We start from the raw sequence: 22,462 nt of genomic DNA on the forward strand, positions 1-22,462 counted from the left end.
GTGGTGCTAGAGACTAAGCCCAAGGCCACCCACATGCTAAGCATAGTTCTACCATAGAACTATACCCTCAGGTTGAAATTTTTAAAAAAATCAAATTTAATCAAAGAATCACCACAGGTGGAACATGCCTTTAATCCCAGCAGCTCAGGAGGATGAGGCAGAAAGATTGCAAGTTCAAAACCAGCCTCAGGAGCTTACTGAGATGCCCATCTCAAAACAAAACAAAATTAAAAAGGCTAGTGATGTGGCTCAGTGGTAAAGTGCCTCTGGATTCAATCCCTGGCACCAAAATAAATAAATAATAAAAGAAGTACAAATGAAAAGTACCTAGATAACTTTTTTGCTTGTCAGATTAGTAAATATTTTATAAATTATAATCAATGTTGGCAGCTATCTTTCTCACCCACCTATAAAATGGATAAGTGTAAATTCAGGGCTGGGGTTATGGCTCAGTGGTAGAGCACTTGCCTGGCATATGTGAGGCACTGGGTTCAATTCTCAGCACCACATATAAATAAAATAAAGGCACATTGAGAACTAAAAAAATTTTTTTAAGGTGTAAATGCAAATAACCCTTTTGGAAAATATGCTAACAAAATGCATCAAGAGCCTTAAAAGCCAGGCATGGTAGTACATACCAGTAATCCCAGCAATTTTGGAGGCTGAAGCAGGAGGATCACAAATTCCAACCAAGTCTGGACAATTAAGCAAGACCCTTTCTCAAAATAAAAAATAAAAAGGGCTGGGGATATAGCTCAGTGGTACACCACCCCCAGGTTCAATCCCAGTATTGAGGGAAAGAGAGAGAGAGAGAGAGAGAGAGAGAGAGAGAGAGAGAGAGAGACAGGAGGGAGGAGGGAGAGAGGGCTGGAGGGAAAGAGAGAGAAGAAAAGAAAGAGCCTTAAAAAGTTTCATGCTCAGAAATAAATAAGATATGTATAAGGGCTGGGGATGTGGCTCAGTGGTTAAGCGCCCCTGGGTTCAATCCATAGTAGTAATTAAAAAAAGAACAAGAGATATGTATTAAATACTGACAAGAATGTCAACATAATCAAAAAATGTAAATCAAAAAATCAAAACAATAGTGACTTCAATTTAGCAAGACCCTGAACAACATAGTGAGTGAGATCCTGTCTCAAAACTTAAAAATTAAAAATAAAACCTGGGGATGTAGCTCAGGGGTAAAGTACCACTGGGTTTAATCTGCCTGCCAAAAAAATGATTTTGTTGAATTATCTGCCTGCAATGCTCTCATTTTGCCAAAGATTACAGGTGCATGCCTGTAAACCTAGTGACTTAGGAGACTGAGAGAAGATTATAAGTTCCAGTCCAGCCTCAGCAACTTAGCAAGAAGCTCAGTAAATTAGACCCTGTCTCAAAAAATAAAAAGAGCCATGGATGTAGCTCAGTTGTAAAGCACCCCTGGGCTCAATCCCCCCAAAACAAACAAACAACAATAAAAACTGCCCCAGTGTTATTAAGGTTGTAAAGACTGGGTCCCTCTCAAGTACCTTGATAGAACTCCAAATTGATGAGACTACAAATCTCTTCAGAGAGCAATTTGGATATAGGTGCAAAATTTTAATATGCATCCTCTAATTCATCAAGTCTAAATCTTAGAAATATATTTGGGCCAGGCATGGAGCTGAATGTCTTAGTATCGGTTTCTCAGGAGGCTGAAACTAGAGGATCTCTTGAGGTCCCAAGCTGGAAAAAAGGCTAGGGAACAGAGTGAGGCCCCATGCTAAAAATAATATATATATAATATATACACACACACACATATGCTGAAAAATAATCATAAAAGTGGGCATAAAAGCATATACAACAGTATTTGTAGTATAGCTTATAACAAGGGAGTATAATTTGGTACATTTTCAACTTTTCATATTCATCCATTGTTCCTCATTCTTTAAATTTTCTAAGCTTAGGACACTTTAAAGAATGGTACAATGGGTCTGGGGTTGTGGCTCAGCAGTAGAGCACTCGCCTAGCATATGCGAGGCCCTAGGTTCGATCCTCAGCACCACATAAAAATAAATAAACAAAATAAAGGTATTGTGTCCAACTACAACTAAAAATATATATAAAGAATGGTACAATGATCAGCTTACCACCGAAAGTCTATTATTAGTGTTTTGCCATCCTAATTTATCTATGTACAAAAATCCACACACAAACATGGTTTTTGTTTGTTTGCTTTTGTTGATTTTTTTTTGTTTTGTTTTGTTTTGTTTTGTTGTTTTTGGATACAGGGATTGAACCCAAAGGGCACTTAACCAAAGAGCCACATCCCCAGCCTTTTTAATTTTTATTTTGAGATATGGTTTCACTCAGTTTCTTAGAGCCTTCCTAATTTGCTGAGACTGGCCTCAAACTTGTGATCCTCCTGCCTCAGCTTCCCAAACTGCTGGAATTACAGGCATGTGCCACTGTGCCCAGCTTGTTGCATCATTTTGAAGCAAATGCAAATGTCACAACATTTTATTCTCAAAGCAAGTATCTCCTATGTTCCTATAATATCTTAACCAAACCTAAGAAAATTTCCTAATAATATCTAATATCTAGTCTATATGAAAAATTTTTTAATTATCACCAAAATGTCTCTTAAATCTATTTTTATAACCAGGACCAGGCAAGGTTTGTAGGTCACATTCGGTTGTCATATACCTAATTGTGGCCCCACTCAGTATTTCCTTCTTTAAGATTAGAAAATTTGCCTTGCAGGATGTTCTTTTATTTTAGACTTGTCTGAAAATTTGCCCTTTATGCTTTCAGTGTCTCTTTTTGCATTTTGGGTTAGAATCAGCAATGTGCTAATATTCTCAGAGAAAAAAAGAAATTAAGCCAGACATGGTGGCATATACTAATAATACCAATGACTCAGGAGACTGAGGAAGGAGAATGTCAAGTTTAAGGCCAGCCTTAGCAACATGTCAGAACCCTGTCTTGAAATTTGAAAAAGGGGTTGGGGGTATATCTAAGTTGTAGAGAGCCTTTGGGTTTAATCCCTGGTATCAAATAAAATCTACAAAAAGAGGCTGAGGCTCAGCAGTGGAGTATTTGTCTCGCATGTGTGAGGCCCTGGGTTCAATCCTCAGCACCACAAAAGTAAAATAAAACGGTATTGTGTCCACCTACAACTAAAAAAAATATTTAAAAAAAAAATCTATTACAAAAATGAAAACAAAATAAAACAAAAAAAATAGTTACCCAATAATTCCACTTCTAGGATTCTTTCCTAAGAATCTAAAATATTAGATTCTCAGAAATCTAAGCTAGGGTGTATATATTCACACATTGTAATCTGACTTACAATGTTCAAAAGTACAAAAAAACCTGTATGTTGAAACAATGGAAGATTAGTTAAATAAATTATAACATATCTATGTGATAAAGTATTATATACTCATTAAAATGTTTATAACAAAATAATGGCATGGGAAAAGAGACATTGATTCGCTCTCTACAACCACTAGCTACCACCAGCCAGCCCACATTTATTGAAAACCTTGCTAGCTCACCATCATTATACACAGTGCCTTCATATTTTTTCTCATAAAAGACCCCATGGGGCTGCATGCTGAATGGCTGGGAGGCACGGTTGTAGAAGACCACCTGGATGATGTCACCCACCTCAGCCCGGATCACTGGCCCTGGAAAATAGGAAGGGGGAGACAATGAGAAAGAAGACAAAGATGAAGGAAAGAAACTGAAAGAGATGAAGGAAAAGAAAAGGTAAGTGAAAGCAGAAATAACTTTAGTCTTGACAAGAAAGAATAAGAATAATCCATTCCAAATATACTGCAATTTACAATTATAAAAAGCACTGTAAAATCCACTATCTCATTTTTATCCTCAAATATCATTCTAAGGCATACAGGGCAGAGGTTATTATCTCCAATTTACAGATGAGGAAACTTCAGCTCAGAGAGGTGGAATTGACATACACAAATTCAAATGGCGTTAGTTGCAGAGCCAGGATCTAATGCCAGGTCTTTCTCCCAATCACTGTCAGATCCAAACCTGTTTCCCCTAATTTTATTATCCGAGTGGGTTATCTCAGTCTTAAACCAATTCTAAGTTAAGGTAATTATTATATTCTGTCTCCAGGTCCTGGACTAGCTAGTCTAGTCACAGCTTCTGAACTTTTCTATGCTTCACTACTCACCCCACCTCTAACATATTTGGGTCACTTTTAAAGCCAACGAAAAGTACCAAGAAATCATGTAAGCATTTATGCTGGCTCTAACCTAAGGTCAGAGTCTCTGGCTTGGTTTTCTACTCAATTTCCATACCTGAAGCTCTACCTCTGCTCAAAAACTGAGGACCCATCCTGAGCCCAAGTCAAGACAACACCTTCATACTCTACTTAACTTCTCTTCCTTAGAGTGAATTTCTCTTACTTATATTATTCTATCTTTCCGGTATATGGACTATTATCCACCCTAAGGATCTAGAATAAACTTGACACACGCTTGTCTCCAGAGTTTGGCTCATTACGGTACTTTCATTTCCAAAGTTTTGTCCCATCTGACCTATTCTATTTCCTGGTTCCACCAAGTGACTAAACCACATATAATCTTGCTATAAACTCTTTTAATACTGTGCTATCAACCTTCTGAATATTTTCTTCAAGGTCAGACTCTAAGCTTATTTCTGCAACCTTCACCACAGCAAGCACATCTATATGTACCAATCTGCTCCTGGTCCAAGATTGCCAAATATCTGAACAAGCTTACTGCCTTATACCTTTCAGGAATGACCCTAGAGAAGCAATTCTAAAAGTATGGTCTGTACAAAAGTGGTACTAGAATATATTACCAAGAAACGATCAGTAGTAAAGTAAGTATGAGAAATTCTATAAACTCTATGTCTATCTTGGAGATTCATGATGAACAAAAATAAATTCAAGGCTCTTGGAAATCCTACAGCAAAGATCACTATTTGACTATGCTTAACCTAGTGTTTTTCAAACAAATTCAGATCCATAATCCTTTTTCACCACTCTCAGGTTCTAGTTCCCATATCCTTCTTACTTCTCTGACCTAGGCAATAAATTTTATTAATTAAAATCTTGCTCACAAAAATAAATAAAATATTGCTCACCAAGGATTCCAAGATGCTTATCTTCTTCCAGTTGCAACTTCTCTTGGAATGTCTCATCTTGGAAGGCTTCATATCGAACTTTCCAGTAAGTACCTCCAATTCGAGTGGAGTTCTTCTGGAAGAACTTATCTGAACCACTGGCATATAAGGAGGTAAATGTCTCACAACTTCACTGACCATCAAATAGATCCCACCTCACCCTTAATCTTATCAAGTTATGGACCTTTATGATTAGAAGGACCTCAGAGATCTTCCAGATTAATTCCCACCATTGAAGGTATCTCCACCAATAAGTGATATATGGCTTCTGTTTTAACCTTTCCAAAGACAAAGAATTTATTTTCAGAAAATATAATACCCTTTACTATTAGATAATTTTAATTATGGAAGTTATTCTTTATCAGGAGCTGGGATATTATTCCTTGTAAGTACTGGAATCAGTTCTGCCCTCCCAAATTACATAGCCTATATCAGTGTCCTTAATTATCCTCAGGTACTCCGAATACTTTCTCTCCTTAATCAAGAATAGCACTGTCCAGGGTCTGGGGATGTGATTCAGTGGTAAAAGGGCTTACTTAGCATGCATGAGGTCCTGGGTTCAATTCCCTAGCACCACAAAAATTAGGCAGGAATGGTGGCATGTGCCTATCATACCAGCACCTAAGAAGATGTGAGGCAGGATCAGTTCTACCCATGAGCTCAAGATGAGCCTGCACAATATAGTGAGATCCCATCTCAAAATTTTTAATAGGCTTTCACACCAAAATGAAAGCCCACTAAGTGGGCAAGCCCAGGTGGTGACTAGATAACATTCTGAAACTCAAGTGCCAACTTGCCTTACTTTTCTTCAGACTCACTTCATTATTTCCTCCTGAAAGAATAAACACTAGGGCTGGGACTGTGGCTCAGTGGTGGAGCACTTGCCTAGCATGTGTGAGGCACTGAGTTCGATTCTCAGCACCACATATAAATAAATAAAATAAACGTCCATTGACAACTAAAAAAATATTTAAAATGAAAAAAAAAGAATAAACACAATGGATGCCCGAGGAGTTTCCCCTATGTCCTCTCTTAGTAATCTACTATGTGCCTGTTCTGTGAAAGAACTGGTGTCACCAAATGTGGTGGCATACACTTATAATCCCAGATACTCATGTAACTGAGGTAAGAGGATCACAAGTTCAAAGCCAGCTTCAGTAACTTAGCAAGACACCAAGCAAATTAGTAAGACCCTGGCTCAAAATAAAATATAAAAAGGGCTGGGGATGTAGTTACTGATAATGTGCTTGTCTAGCATGAGTGAGGCCCTAGGCTCAATCCCCAGTACCACAAAAGAAAAAAAACAACCTGGCATCGCCAATTACCTAGTAAATTGGTATAACTGACATCCTGGCTACAAAATAGGACACTAACTTCCTGCTCAATTTGTCCACATCTGTGTCATGGATGAGGCAAGAAAACCTGGAGAAATCCCTCCAAAAGGATGGGTATGGAATAGCTATACCCAAAATCATAGAGTGATTTTTATAACCCTCCTCAAATGCTTCCTTTGGATTATGCAAAAAAAAAAGGAAGGAACAAGGAAGTAAGTAATGGATAAAGTAAAGAAGAGCTAGAGAAAAGTCATTTCAACTCATGCAGGAACTGGTCCCACCTGGGCTTTCCTTTCTGAACATTTCCAGGGATTACCGCAGGAATGGTCTCAAAATATGTTTGGACCCTTTGCTGCAGATATGACATAACCTTACCAAAAGCTTTGCTACCTATAGCTTCCCCAAAAGCAAGCTCTCCCAGGGGCCAAAAAGAAATTGGCTAACAGTAACCCTAGCCAGACAATCACTGTGATCCCCAAGTGAAATGAGATATTTCTGGAAGGGAGATAATAGACGTTTAGGCAGGGATAGGAAGAGAAAGCCCTCGGCCTCTTACCTTCTTGGCTCTCTCAAACTTTTCCCAGTACTGCCATCACGCCCCATTGGGCCATAGTCCCATCGAATCTCATGGGCCTCAATGAAGTACCGCCGGACTTTGCCTGTAAGATGGTCCACAGGAGGAGCCGTGGAGCAAGAGTTGACCTTGTAGAGTGCCTGCATGCCATCTGCAGGAAGAACATCATGGCTGATCCCATTCTACCAGGATTTCTACCCAGAGCACTCAGCTTGCTCCTCTAATTGTTTTTTCCTCCCACCCTGCACTAATCTTTTTACCCAACATCAAAATGGGCCACTTTCTCTCCTGGGCACATCAAATTTAAAAGAGAGGTAAGCTGAGCATGGTGGTTGATGCCTGTAATCCCAGCTACTCTGGAGGCCGAGTCACAAGGATCACAAGTCCAAGGAGAGCCTCCGCAACTTAGTGAGACCCTGTCTCAAAATAAAAAAAAAAAAAATTAAAAGTCTGGGGAATATGTAAACTCAATTTTATAATTCAAAAAAACTTAAAAACATGAAAGTATGATATGAATAAAGTGAAAGAAGAAAAACAGAAGCATTTTTTAACTACATTGAAACATATCTGGTATAAAATTCAATGAGTGGATAAATAAAAAAAGGGGGACTGGGAACCAGGTGTGCGTGCTCATGCATGTACTCCCAGGGACTGAGGAGGCTGAGGCAGGAGGATTATAAATTCAAGGCCAGCCTCAGCAACTAAGTGAAGCCCTAAGAAACTTAGTAAGACCATGCTTCAAAATTAAAAATAAATAAATAAATAAAAAGGGCTGGGATGTGGTTCAGTGGTTAAGTGCCCTTGGGTTTAATTCCTAGTATCAAAAAAAAAAAAATGGGGGCTGGGGTTGTAGTTCAGGGGTACAGTGCTTGCCTAGAATGTGTGAGGCACTGGGTTTGATCCTCAGAGCCACATGAAAACAAATCAATAAAATAAAGGTATTGTGTCCATCCTCAAGTAAAAATATTTTTAAAATGTACATTAGAATTCTGAGATGTAGCCAGGTACAATGGAACACACTGTAGTCCCAGCTACTAGGAAGGCTGAAGCAACAGGGTCACAAGTTCATGGCTAGCCTGGGCAACTTAATTAGGCCCTATCTCAAAGTAAAAAATAAAATAGAATGGGGATATAGCTCAATGGTAGAATGCCCACTAGGTTCAAACCCACATACTACCAAAAAGAAAGCAAAGAAAAAAAAAAAGAAAGAAATATAACATATGGCTCCGCTCAGTGGCTGCTCCAGAGGCTGAGTCCAAAGGATCACAAGTTCAAGGCCAAGCAAGACCCTGTCTTAAATTTTTTAAAAAAATAGGGGGCTGGAGTTGTAGCTCAATGGTAGAGCACTTGCCTAGCATGTAAGAGGCACTGGGTTTGAACCTCAGCATCACATTAAAAAATAAAGAAATAAAATAAAGGTATTGTGTCCATGAACAACTAAAACTATTTTTTAAAATAAAATAAAATAATTAAAAAGGTTTTGGAATGTAGCCCAGTGGTAGTATATCCCTGGGTTCAATCCACAGTATCAGGAAGTAAGAAAGCAAGGAAAGAAAGAAATCTGAGATATGAAGAAAGAGAAGGAAAGGATATTCGTTTTTGTTGACTACATATAACAGGTCCTCTATCAAGTGCTTTACATGTTATTGCTATTAATCTTCTTAACCACTTTTTGTATACTTTTAATGGTCTCCTTTTACACATGAATAAAGCTAAGCATTAGAGAGGCTAATTAACTTTCCCAAACTGTATAGCTAGTCAGTGGAAGTGTTTAGACTTAAGCTCCCATCTTTTAAATACAGATCCTGGGTGCTCCTTTTCTTCTCTTATATCCACTATCTTCATCACATAATTTCCCTAGTCTGTCAGATTTAAAATCATATTAATATCTGTAACCTAATTACAGCTCTATGAGGATGGAATGAATCATTATTACCATCTTCCAAACTTATCAAGGTGGGTAAGCAAGTGGTGTCACTAGGATTTGAATCCAGATCTCTCATTCCTAGGTCCATGCTGTTCCATTATTATGTTGCATCCCTAACCCAAATCCATATTTGCCCTCTTACCCAGGTACGTTTTGGACCAAGGACAGATCCTAGATATATGGAGTACATGTAACTGCCCTCTATTTTCTCAAAGCTACACCCAGGATTTCATTATCCTACCACTCTGTAACTCCTCACCTTCTCAAATATTTCACATATTCACATAGAACTTTCCCAGTAACCTCCTAATTCATCATACATCAAATAATTCTAGAGAGTAATAGCTAAATATTTTAGAGGCTATTTAGACCAACTCCCCCATTTTACAAAGGGGCGAATGAGTACTAGAAATGGGAAGGAACTTGACCAAAATCATTACAGTAAATTTTTCATAAGAATGAGTTTACAGGGCTGGGGATGTGGCTCGCATGCGTGCGGCCCAGGTTCGATCCTCAGCACCACATACAAACAAAGATGTTGTGTCCGCCGAAAACTAAAAAAATAAATATTAAAATTCTCTCTCTCTTAAAAAAAAAAGAATGAGTTTACAACTCAAAATTTCTAATCACTTATCTAGTGCTCTTTACATTGCCTCATGTGTTTTTTCTCCCCTCTGATGATCCTTGATGCACAATAACATTACTTTAACTATTTTCCTCTGACACAAAACCTTATAGCCCTCTTGCTGTTAGGTCCAAACTAGAGTGTCATTCATTACTTTCTCTCTGAAACTTCATTTCAATACTCCATGATGACCTGCAGAAACCTTACTCTCCTTTAATCTGCCATTCTGAGCACATTTAATCAACTGAAAAAAATTCCAGACCTTAGTTCCTTTACAATGCTTAGAAAAAAAAGAAAAGCAGCTTGAAAGCCTACCTATCCAACCATGGGCCATCTTCTGTTCAAGAGGGGAAGCTTAAACCCAAAGAGATACATGTCCAGGTTACTTGGCAAGCTAATGGCAGAGCCAAGAAAGAACCTAGGGACCCTGACTTCTAGTTTAATGTTTCACCATTTATACCAAAATGCCTCTCCTGGAAGACCTATCTCATGGCCCCAACCCAGAAGCCCAACCTTCTATCAACAAGTATTGACTCCTCATTCCTGTATGCCAAGAATCGGAAATGGTGGATCTCACTTTGCAAGTGACTGTTCACTTGACAGCTAATTAACCAAGTGCCAAGCTTCTGAGGAACCATCTCAGCAGTCACAAAAGTAGCTGGAAAGATGTGAGCCACATCAGTGCGGTGTCCACGGGTGGTCAGCATCTGTCCATGGAAGAAAGCTGTGTGGACATCCACTTCATTGCCCATGCCAAATAAATGCCAGGCCACATGCTTCTGTGCACACATGCTCAGCTCTGGTAAGTTCCCAAAGACAAAGCCATTGATTGCTGCAAAAGAAAACCCAAAGGAAATACCAGTATTAGAAAAGGACAAACCAATGGAGAAGCCTTTCCATCTGACAACAACAATTGATAACATTTAAATGAGGTTTTTGAAGAACACACTGTACTGACCATACATGCATTATATCATTTAAATATTACAAAGAGCTCCGGGAAGTACACAAATATCATTAGTGTCATTCAAAATAGTGAGAAAACCAAAACTCAAAAAGGTTGAAGTTACTTTTCTGTAAAGACCACAGAGCTATTAAGTGGGAAAGCCAATATTCCAAACCAGCAATCTGAGGAAGCTCTCTGGGGAATGGGGTCATTTTCCTGGCTGTTCCTTCCTTTCAGGTTTTCCTTTCAACCCTTTTGAAATTTCCACAGGACAAGTGTCACATTAGCAGACTAATTATAATGGCTATTATAATCAATTTTTATAAAGCCCAAGAGAAATCTGAACTGCCTAAGCCATCCTTTACATCTTTCCTCTGAGCATTCAGCTCCTCTTGAGGTTGTCTGGCTTTGAGCCCACCCCTGTCACCAAAGGTAAAACACACACACACACACACACACACACACACTTCTTTAATTAACAAAAGCAAAGCCAACTTGTTTCTATTCTTAAAATCAGTTCTCTTCTCATGCCTCTGGGCTTTCGTGTCCTTACTTTGTTTTTAATTTAATTAATACAGCCACTTCCCTTATAAACATAAGCCCAGAATAGGATGGGGAATATAAGCAAGTATCTTGAAAGCAACCATTTTTCTCCAAGTGGAAAATTCTTCCAGCTTATATTTTCTAAAAAAAACAGAGTGATATTAATTAATTGTATTAGTGAGCAACACTCACTAAAGTAAATAAGGGCACAGAATATGACTTTGGAATCAATAGCTTTGGCTATTCCACATTATGAGGCAGGGTAGCCTAACAGCAGGAACATAGTCCACACAGAGATCAGGGATGGAATTTTAGCTGTGGCCTTGATCTGATTCATAATGCTGGAAACCTCCCTGTCTTCCACGCAAAACAGAGAAGCCATCTACACCTGGTCCTTGTGAGCATTAAGAAGAACCAAGTATGTGTAACCTCCAATGGAGACTCTCCATTAGTGTCTACTGTCACAAGGTAGCCACTTCACTGGAGCTCACCATGCATCCTGTTGCTGTCTTGAAAGGCCTCATCTTCTTTGTCCACTGAGGCAGGGTCTGAGCAGTAAGTGGCAATGTTCTCATCAAGGTGCCAGCTAAGGTTTTCATCCACCACACTGAAGAGCAGGAAGAAACTATGGTCCACATCCTGCCGCCGAGGAGGGGCATTCCCAACCAGGGTTCCTAGGGCAAGTATGAAAGGTGCTCTTAAAAACCTCCTTAGGCTGGGGATATAGCTCAGTTGGTAGAGTGCTTGCCTTGCATGCACAAGGCCCTGGGTTCAATCCTCAGTACTACAAACAAAAAAGAACCTCCTTTCCAGGGCCAGGGGATATAGCACAGTTGGTAGAGTACTTGCCTTGCATGCACAAGGCCCTGGGTTCAATTCCCAGCACTACAAGAAAAGAAAAAAGAACCTCCTTTCCTTAGCAAAAGTAAGCTCCAAAAAGTATTCAGAAGAAAAGAATAAGAAGAAATGGGGCTTTCAAATTCTGTTAGCAACAGAAAAGCAAAAATAAAGCCTTCCGATGCTAATTTCCATTTCCAAACTCCCTCCCACCATCCTTGCCTATGTTTTCAACCCAAGGCTTGAACCTGACCATACCCTGCCATACCCTAATCTCCAGGCCTGACTATTCCTTCAGCATATCCTATGCCCAATCAAGTTTTTAATCCTTAGCAGACCCTGATGGGCACACTTTCAATCCTGTCCTCACCTATACTCTTACCATATTTCTTACTTCAAAGTGACTAGACTCCCATTATCACTAATTTGAGTTTTAAAAGTGAAATAAGAGGGGCTGGGATTGTGGCTCAGTGGTACAGTGCTTGCCTAGCACATGTGAGGCACTGGGTTCAATCCTCAGCACCACATAAAAATAAATAAAGAAAATTAAGGTGTCATGTCCAACTACTTCTAAAAAATAAATATCAAAAGAATGATATAAGAAACAAATTTGTGCTCCTGTTTTTGTTTGGGGGGGGTTTGGTTTTAGTTTTGGTTTTGTTTTAGAGAGGGAGGAAGAGAGTTCATGAGGGAGTAATGGAGAACCAAATATTCCAAATTACACTGTGTTCATGTACAAATATACCACAATGACTTCCACTTATGTACATAATTATAATTCATTAATTAAAAAATAATAGGAGTATAGCTATTGATCAGGGGAGGGAGGCAGGAAGGGAAAAGTAAGGTACTGGGGAACAAAATTGATCAAATTATATTACATGCAAATATGGCATAATGAATCCCAGTATTGTGCATAATTATAATTCACCAATTTAAAAAAATCAATTTAAATCCAGTTGTAGTGGTACACACCTATAATCCCAGCTACTAGAAGGCTGAGGTAGGAGGATTACAAATTCAAAGTCAGTCTCAGCAACTCAGCAAGGCCCTAAGAAACTTAGCAAGATCCTGTTTCAAATTAAAACATAAAAAGGCCTGAGGATGTTACTCAGAGTTTAAGCCCCCCTGGGCTCAATTGCTGGTACAAAAATAAGCCAATTTAAAAACATAATGGATAGAAAAAAATAATGGAAAATGAGTTTGGCAGGGTTGTTTCTATAAATAAACAAGGGTGATGACATAATACTCCTCAAGCCACTGCCCAACATGAAGGTAGTTCAACCACATCATTGCTTCTCTCAGATGTCGCAAACTGTATCTCATAGTTTATCCTAGGGGCCTGTACCTTTTTTACAGGTGACAAGGGGTCCAATGAGGCCAGTGGCAATGTCTCGTGGAGCATCTACATGAGAATGGTAGATCCAAGTGAGGCATGCTGGGTCAGCACTGGTGGGTGCATGACCTTCTGGAATGGTCCAGTTGTAGGTATGGCTGCCTCCTGGGGGAACAGAGTCATCAGCTTTCAGCAGCCCAGAAGAACCATCTGGATACAAGGAACCTAAAGAATGAAAGTGTACATGCCTAGTATCAAGGTGAGTGAGAGGGAGCATGGCAAATACAGAAACCAAGAGAAGGCAGACATATAGGGCATATAGGTCCAGTCTTGAGGAACATTAGATTCTAAGGTCCAGTACAGCAGTCTTCATATCCTGGATGCGTGATGAGATAGCCATTGGGGAAGAAGCTGTGGCAGGACAAAGTGTTACGTGGCCTACTCTAGTAGTGCTCTAGGACAAAGCAGAGGCCAGCATGGAAGCAAGAGAGAAATCAGAATTCCCTCCCTTCAAGCACTCACTTTGGAAAACAAAATGCAGATAAACAGAATTTCAGTCTAAAGATTTAATGGCCAAATTAGGATCTTCTGTCTTTGTTCCATATCAATTACTTTAAATTCTTATCATTTCTTTATAGAGAGAACATTCAAAATTCTCCTTTGCAACTCTTGAAATATACAATTCATTAATTGTTAGCATAGTCACCCTGCTGTACCATAGAAAACCAGAACTTTTTTCTCCTAACTGTAACATTGTACCCATTTAGCAACCTCTCCTGAATTCCCCTAGCCGGCTGCTCTTTCCATTCTATGGTGACTAATAGTCTACTCTCAACTTCTATGACATCAACTGTTTTAGATTCCACATGAGTAAAATCATGAGGTACTTGTCTTTCTGTGCCTGGTCTAATTCTGTGCATGACTCGTTCCATTCATGTTGTAACAAAAGACATGATCTCCTTTTTAGGGGCAAATAGTATTCCATTATATATACATACTACAATTTGTGTGTGTGTGTGTGTGTGTGTGTTGCTGACAATGAAACTTACGGCCTTATACCTGCTGGGTAACCGTTCTATCACTTAGACACATCCACAGCCCTATACCACATTTTCTTTAAAAATTCATCTGTTGATAGCCATTTACGATGATTTCATACCCTGGCTATTGTGATAAGTACTGCTATAAAAATAGAAGTGCAGGTGTCTCTACATCCCGCTGATTTAATTTCCTTTAAGCACATACCCAATAATGGGATTGCTAGATAGTAGGATAGTTCTATTTCTAGGGTTTATTTTTTGTGGGTTTTTTTTTTTTTTTCGGTTGGTTGGTTTTTTGTTACTGGAATTGAATCTAGGAGTGCTTTATCACTGAGCCACATCCCCAACCTTTTTTTTTTTATTTTTGAGACAGAGTCTTGCTAAGTTGCTGAGAGTCATTAAGTTGCTGAGGCTGACCTCGAAATTGCATTCCTCCTGCCTCAGCCTCCCAAGTTGCTGGGATTTTACACATGAGCCCTACCACACCTGGTCTATTTTTAGTTTTTGAGGGCCTTTCATACTTTTACATAATACCTGTATTAATTTACACTCTCACTGACAGTGAACATGTGTTTCCCCTTCTCTGCATCCTCACCACAAAGTAAGTAGGGTCTTCTGACTTACCTCTTTATTCTCCTCACTCACTTCTGTATTATAGGCCTCTAGGCCTTAAATAGTGGGAGAAGCAGAAGAATAAACCATCAGGGTACAGTTGTGCATGCCTATAATCCCATTAATTTGGCCAACTGAGGTAGGAGGATTTCAAGTTCAAACGAGGCCAGCCTCAGAAACTTAACAAGCAGCCCATATCTCAAAATAAAAAGGGCTGGTGGGGCAGCTCAGTGGTGAAGTACCCCAGGGTTCAATCCCTAGTAACAAACAACAAAAAATAAATAAAAATAATTTTAAAAATTGAAAACTATGCCAAAAAATAAGCCAAATTCCCTCTTTAAAGAATCTGGACCTTGGGGCTGCGGTTGTGGTTCAGCAGTAAATCACTCGCCTAGCACGTGTGAGGCCCTAGGTTCAATCCTCAGCAGCACATAAAAATAAATAAATAGGGGCTGGGGTTATAGCTCAGTGGTAGAGCACTTGCCTAGAATGTGTGAGGCTCTGGGTTCGAGTCTCAGTACCACATATAAATAAAATATAGGTCCATTTACAACTAAAATAAATATATAATTTTTAAAATAATAAATAAATAAATAAACAAATGTATTGTGTCAGCTACAACTAAAAAATACTTATGAAAAAAAGAATCTGGACCTTTTAGAAAACTATGTAATTAAAATAACACTCCCTATATTAACAGCACACTTCACTTTTCAAAGTATACTCAAATATTCTACTGAAATGCTATTCAACCACCTATTTGTGATTAAAAACTAAACAAAACAAACTGTAGCTGGGCACTTGGCACACACCTGTACTCCCAGAAGCTCAGCAGGCTGAGGCAGGTAGATCATACCTTTTAAGACTAGTGGGCAATTTAGTGAGACTGTCTCAACAGAAAAATGAAAAGGATTTGGGGATATAGCTTCCTGGTAAAGCACCTCTGGGTTCAGTCTTCAGATTGTATCTTCACATTGCTGATAAGGAATCTGAAGCCTAGAGAGGAGCAGTGACTTGCTGAAGTCACACAATGTATGAAAAACAGAACTGATGCCAGTTTCCAGCAATGTTTACTATGAACAAAGTCTTTGCCACTTCAGATAAATAAATAAGAAAAGTTCATTCTTGTTCCTAGCTCTTCCTTCTCACATGGCAATAAAGGAAAAATATTTGTTGCTAGTGGGAGAAACAAAGGATGAACTGGTTTACCTTCTGAATCTTTCTCATAGAAAACACCATGGGGATGGATAGTATAAGGACGAGCTGCAAAATTCTTCAGGTGGATAAGGATGACATCCCCCACCTCACCATGTAACACTGGCCCCAAGAAGCCCAACCAGTCAGGCTGGGCTACTTCTTCCATGTATGAGTCATCCTTGTATTCTCTATAGATGGTCTTCTTGTAAGTGCTCCCAATCCGGTTCTTATCTGACTTGAGAAAACTGGAAGCCACTCTGGGAAAGAAGAAAAGAGAGTTACAATATTTTTCACCATCTTCAAACTGCTGGAGGTTCCATTTCCAGAGAAGGCTGACAAAAATGTTTCCAACTTTGTTTAGGACAAACAAGAGGAAACCTTTAGGTTTAACTGTGAGAAAAAATGCGAAGTTATAAGTTGAAGCATATGAAATTAATGATATTTGACCATTTTCTAACCACCTCAAATGGTAATTTCATATGGTTCAACCTGATATATAGTCATGGAGACTATTGCACTGACTCTTTTGAGTGATCAATTTCCCATTGATGTGGTTTTAGCATCATCTTGCTATATTTGGAGAGCCTTAGAGCATAGTGGTTATGACCACAAATTCTAGAGCCAGGCCACTTGGATTAAATCCCAGTTCTACCACTTCCAAATTTGTGGGATGTGGAACAAGTTATTTGTCTGTGTTCAATTTCCCCATCTGTAAAATGAAGATTATCACTGTATCTAAGTCAGACAATTGTTATTGGTGACAAAAGGATTAAAATATAGGGCCAAGGGTGTAGCTCAGTGGCTGAATGCATGCTTTGCACTCTGGATTTTATTCCTAGCCCAACAAGAAAAAAAGAATTAAAATACATAAAGAATTTATGGAGCAGGGCATGATGATGCTTTTGTAATCCTAGTGACTCCTGAGGCTGAGTCAGGAGGATTACAAGTTCAAGGCCAGCCTCAGCAATTTAGTGAGACTCCGTCTAAAAATTTTTTTAAAAAATTTAAAAGGGCTGGAGATGTGACTGAATGATTACATTCCCTTGTATTCAATCCCTGGTATTAAAATATATTTTAAAAACTAAGAATTTAGGAGCAGGACATGGTGGCAAATCTGTAATCTCAGCCACTCAGGAGCCTGAGGCAGGAGGATCACAAGTTCAAGGCCATCTTTGGTAAATTTAGACAGACCCTTCACAAAATAAAGGGCTGGGATGTAGCTCAGTGATTGATAGAGTATTTGCCTGGCATTGGCAAGGCTTTGGGTTCAATTCCCAGTATCACAAAATAATAATAATAACAATAATAATAATAACAAATACTAAAGAGAGTCAGACAGTCCTTGGAAAACTGCAAAAGCTCAATAAATTTTATTGCCTCAGGGATGAGGACAGCAAAGTTATTCCCTCAAGGAAAATTTTAATACAATGACTGTGACTCCAAAATTAAATGGGTAGATTGTGTCAAAAAAGACAATGCTTGGGTCAGGTGTTACCACAGAGTGCTTGCCTACCATGCATGAGATCCTGGGTTCAGTCACCAGCATCATAAAAAGAAGTAAAGTAAGAAAAGAATAAAATGCAGAGCTGCTATTCCCGCGATAATTCTTCAAGAGAGCTCAGAAAAGTTATAGTGAAGTTTAAAAAACTCTGAGGCTTTGGAGAAATAAAGTGAGTCATGATAACAAAACATTCTTTAAAACATTCATTAATACTTTCCAACAGATATTTGTGGAAAACCAGCAAGTTTCTAAGATCAAGAAAAGTTAGCCAAAGAGCTGGAGATATGGCTTAGTGGTAGAGTGTTTGCCTAGTATATACAAGGCCCTGGGGTGATCCCCTGCACAGAAAAAAAAAATAGCCAGGGCTGGGTTTGGTGGCACATGCCTTTAATTCCAATGACTCAGGAGACTGAGGCAGAAGTAACGCAAGTTCAAGTCCAGCCATGATTAGTGAGGACCTAAGCAACTCAAAAAGACCCTGTCTCAATTTTTTTTAAAAAAAGTGTTGGGATGGGGATGTAGCTCATTGGTAAAACATCCCTGGGCTCAATCTCCAGTACCATAAAATAAAAGTAAAAGAAAGGTTGATCTGTCATTAATCCTGTGAGAGGCAGAACAGTGAGAAGAATACCAGCCTTGAAACTACATTACCTAGTTTCAAATTCTAAGTCTTTATTATTGTAAGACTTGGACAAATCACTTGACCCCAATGAGCCTCAGTTTTCTTATCTATAAAATGAGGACATTGGGGTTGAGGATATGGCTCAGTGATATAGTACATGCTTAGCATATGAAAAGCCCCAGATTCAATCCCTAACACTGCAATAAATGTATATACATGCATATACCTATACACATATCATACTTACATATGTATGTATGTGTGTGTGTGTATGTATATATATATATATATATATATATATATATATATATATATATATATACTTTTTTCATACTTACTTTCTAGAGTTGTTGTAGAAATTAAAAGAGTCAGAGTTTGTAAATGTCTAGTATGGTACCTGCCACAGAGTGTTACATTAGTGATAACTATTACTATCATTTCCTTCCTTATAAGACTTACCTTATAATCCCCAGTACCACAAAAAAAAGACTTACCTTATTTTTTCACATTTTCACATATCTAAAATCAGAATAATTTCACCAAACTATGGGAGGATTACTCCACCACACACATCTCTCAAAAACTATATGTATTCCATGTTTTTTAATAAGTCTATTAGAATCAAGGAAATATGGAATTATCTTTAGGAGTCTAAAAATGCTGAGGCACCTTGGTATGGAAAAGTAGACTTCAAATGATCCTGAGTTAAGTAGCTCTCTTCCCAGGAAGCCAGCTTCTTTGTGTATGGCCTAGAGAAATTGGGAGCTGGCTGCTACCACATCCTGGGAAAGGATCCTCAAAAGGGCATCTCTGCTGGGTGTAGTGGCACACACCTATAATCCCAGCAACTCAGGAAGCTGAGGCAGAAGGCTCAAAAGTTCAAAACCAGCCTCAGAAAGTTAGTGAGGTCCTAAGCAACTTAGTGAGAACTTGTTTCAAAATAAAAAATAAAAAGGGCTGGGGATATGGCTCAGTAGTTAATCCCTTCTTGGGTTTAATCCACAGTACCACACACAAAAAAAAGACAAAGGGTACCTCTTAGCCAGGTATGGTATTACACATCTGTAATCCCAGCTACTCAGGAAGCTGAGGCAGCAGGATCACAAAGTCAAGACCAGCTGGACAACTTAGGGAGACCCTGTGATAAAATAACAAATAAAAAGGGCTGGGGATGTAGCTCACTGGTAGAGTACCTGCCTAGCAAGTGTTAGGCTCTGGATTTGATTCCCAGCACCACGCACGCGCACACACACAGCAAAAACAAACAAACAATAGGCCATTTCCTAATATCAGTGGTGTCCCCCTCCATCTACAACTCCAACTCTAATACCATAAGAGATTAAACTTACGAGTCACTGTCCAGAGTCTGGTTTGTAATAACATTTCTTCCCTTGGGAGCATAGTTCCACTGTACATCCTGGATGCCCAGGTAGTAGACTCGAGTGGCCCCATCCGTCAGTAGAGGCCACAAGGATTGCATAAACAACAGAGCCCAAAGGAGGTGACCTGGCTCCATGGGCCACATTTTTCTGGCAAATGAAAGCTGCTGGTATGGAAGAAAGAGAAGAAAAGGGTTTTGCATGTGTCTGGAAAACTGAAGAGACAAAGGCCAGATGGAGTGACTAAAAGAGCAAATCCCAATTAGCCCAGTTTCTTGATCTTACCTGATTCCTTTCAATTCAACAAATATTCAGTGATCTCTAAAGATGGGATATTGGAGGACAAAGTTAAAAAGTCACCTGTACTGCAAGTCACGTATCACTTCCTTCAGAACAGAAATCTTAATTTTGTTCCTTCAAAGTATAGAAGTAAAAATATGCTCTGGCCCAGGGATCAGGAAAGAGGCACCAAATGTCTGATTAAGTCACATAGACTCACTTGGTACTTATATCAAGTCACTAATTCTTCTTTTGCCTGTTTCCCATAGGCAGAAAGGGAAGACTCATTGCTGCCACTTCTCATCATTTGTAAATTGTGTTGAGAAACAAATAAAAATTCATCAAAATACATTTACAAGACCCAAAATAGAAACAGCCAAAATGTTCAAGAATACTAAAATGATGAGTAAATTGCATTTTATTCATACAATGGAATTCTATATGGCAATAATAATAAACAAAAGTACAACTGCTTGCAATATGGATAATTCTCACAAATGTAATGTTGCAGAAAGAAATGAGACACAAAAGCATAAATACTGTATTGCTTATTTGATATAAAATACAAAATCACAGAAAAGTAATTTATGCTATTAGAATTAAGGATGGGGGTAGAGGGGGAGGGTAGTTCAGTGACAGAGCATTTGCCTAGCATATGTGAGGCCTGGAGTTCCATTCCCAGCACCACAAAAGAAAAAGGAGGAGGAGGAGGAGGAGGAGGAGGAGGAGGTAGCATTAGGGAAGAGGGTAAATGCTTCCAATATCTGGTTTCTTGAACTATATGCCAGTTAGATTGTATATTAATTTGGTAAAAATATATTGACCTATAAAGTTAGGATTTTTGCATATTTTGCATGCATTAACATGCAAAACTTCAAAAAAGTTTAAAATGAGGGCTGCAGTTGTGGCTCAGTGGTAGAGAACTTGCCTAGCACATGTGAGGCACTGGGTTTGATCCTCAGCACCCCATAAAAATAAATAAATATATTTTTTCAAAGAACCAGCTTTTTGTTTTGTCAGTTTTTTGAATTGTTTCTTTTGTTTAAATTTCATTGATTTCCCTGACTTCCTTAACAAGTCTCCTAAAGCTCAAGAAATAAAATCAAGAACTAATAAATGGGATGGACTCAAACTAAAAACCTTCTTCTCAACAAAAGAAACAATCAATGAGTTAAAGAGAGAGCCTACATTTTGGGAGCAAATTTTTGCCACACACAAGTCAGATAGAGCACTAAACCCCAGGGTATATAAAGGTCTCAAAAAATGTAACAAAAAAAAACCCAATCAATAAATGGGCTAAGGAGCTAAACACACACTTCTCAGAAGAAGATACACATTTGATCAACAAATATATGAAAAAAAATTTCAACATCTCTAGTAATTACAGAAATGCAAATCAGAACTACTCTAAGATTTCATCTTACTCCAGTCAGAATGTCAGTTATCAATAATACAGACAACAATAAATGTTGGTGAGAATGTGGGGGAAAAGGCACAGTCATACACTGCTGGTGGGACTGCAAATTGCTGCAGCCAATATGGAAAGCAGTACGGAGATTCCTTAGAAAACCTCAAATGGGGGGGGCTGAAGTGGTGGCTCAGTGGCAGAGTGCTTGCCTCACATGTGTGAAGCACTGAGTTCAATCCTCAGCACCATATATAAACAAATGAATAAAATAAAGGTCCATCAACAACTAAAAAAAATATTTAAAAAAAGAAAACCTGAAATGGAACCACCATTTGACCCAGCTATCCCTCTCCTTGGTCCATATCCAAAAGACTTAGAACACTATAGTAATGCAGCCACATTAATGCTTATAGCAGCTCATTTCACAATAACTAAACTGTGGAAGCAACCGAGATGCCCTTCAATAGATGATGGATAAAGAAATGGTGGTCTATATAACAATAGAATGTTACTCAGCATTAAAAGAGAATAAAATTATGGCATTTGCAGGTAAATGGATGAAGTTGGAGAATATCATACTAAGAAAAGTAAGCATATCCCCCAAAAAACAAAGGCCAAATATTCTTTCTGATAAATGGATGCTGATTCAATAATGGGAGGGACATGGGGAAATGGAGGAACTTTGATGGGGCAAAGGGGGGGAAAAGAGGGGTGAGGGTATGGGGGCAGGAAAGATGGTGGAATGAGATGGACATCATTACCCTAGGTACATGTATGACTACACATATAGTGTGATGCTACATGGTATACAACCAGAGAAATGAAAAGTTGTTCTGCAATTGTACAATTAATCAAAATGCATTCTGCTGTCATATGTACCTAATTAAAATTAATTAATTAATTAATTAAAATAATAAAAGAAAATATTCTAAATATTAAAATAAATAAAGTTATTTTAAAAAGTTTAAAATGAAATAAAAAACAAATGAGAGAGCTGAGCATGGTGGCACCTGTAATCCCAGCAACTTTGGAGGCTGAAGCAAAAGGATCGAAAGTTAAGACTAGCCTCATCAATTTAGTGAGCCCTGAAGCAATTTAGTGAGATTCTGTCTTGAAATTAAAAAAATGAAAAGGGCTGGGGATATGGTTCAGCA

At 38.6% G+C, this 22,462-nt stretch overlaps 1 protein-coding gene across 5 annotated transcripts in view; it reads right to left on the reverse strand.

Annotated features, from left to right (window-relative positions):
• Positions 1–22,462, reverse strand: part of Heph (hephaestin) — a 92,581-nt gene that overhangs the window by 61,363 nt on the left and 8,756 nt on the right. For 3 of the 5 annotated variants that reach the window (XM_058578119.1, XM_046440354.2, XM_058578110.1), the window contains exons 4-11: positions 19,592–19,788; positions 16,132–16,376; positions 13,283–13,495; positions 11,589–11,771; positions 10,186–10,440; positions 7,039–7,207; positions 5,110–5,246; positions 3,525–3,656 (exon numbers count right to left, since the gene is read on the reverse strand). In XM_058578119.1, the coding sequence (XP_058434102.1) occupies positions 3,525–3,656; positions 5,110–5,246; positions 7,039–7,207; positions 10,186–10,440; positions 11,589–11,771; positions 13,283–13,495; positions 16,132–16,376; positions 19,592–19,767 (1,510 nt within the window). In that variant the 5' untranslated portion in view covers positions 19,768–19,788. The remainder of the gene's footprint in view (positions 1–3,524; positions 3,657–5,109; positions 5,247–7,038; positions 7,208–10,185; positions 10,441–11,588; positions 11,772–13,282; positions 13,496–16,131; positions 16,377–19,591; positions 19,789–22,462) is intronic. The other 2 variants (XM_058578113.1, XM_058578124.1) reach the window with 2 other exon arrangements.

The sequence above is a fragment of the Marmota monax genome, unplaced genomic scaffold (genome assembly GCF_021218885.2).
Source record: "Marmota monax isolate L192 unplaced genomic scaffold, Marmota_monax_Labrador192_F-V1.1 WCK01_AAM20220418_F8-fsc00134, whole genome shotgun sequence".
Classification (NCBI taxonomy): Eukaryota; Metazoa; Chordata; class Mammalia; order Rodentia; family Sciuridae; genus Marmota; species Marmota monax.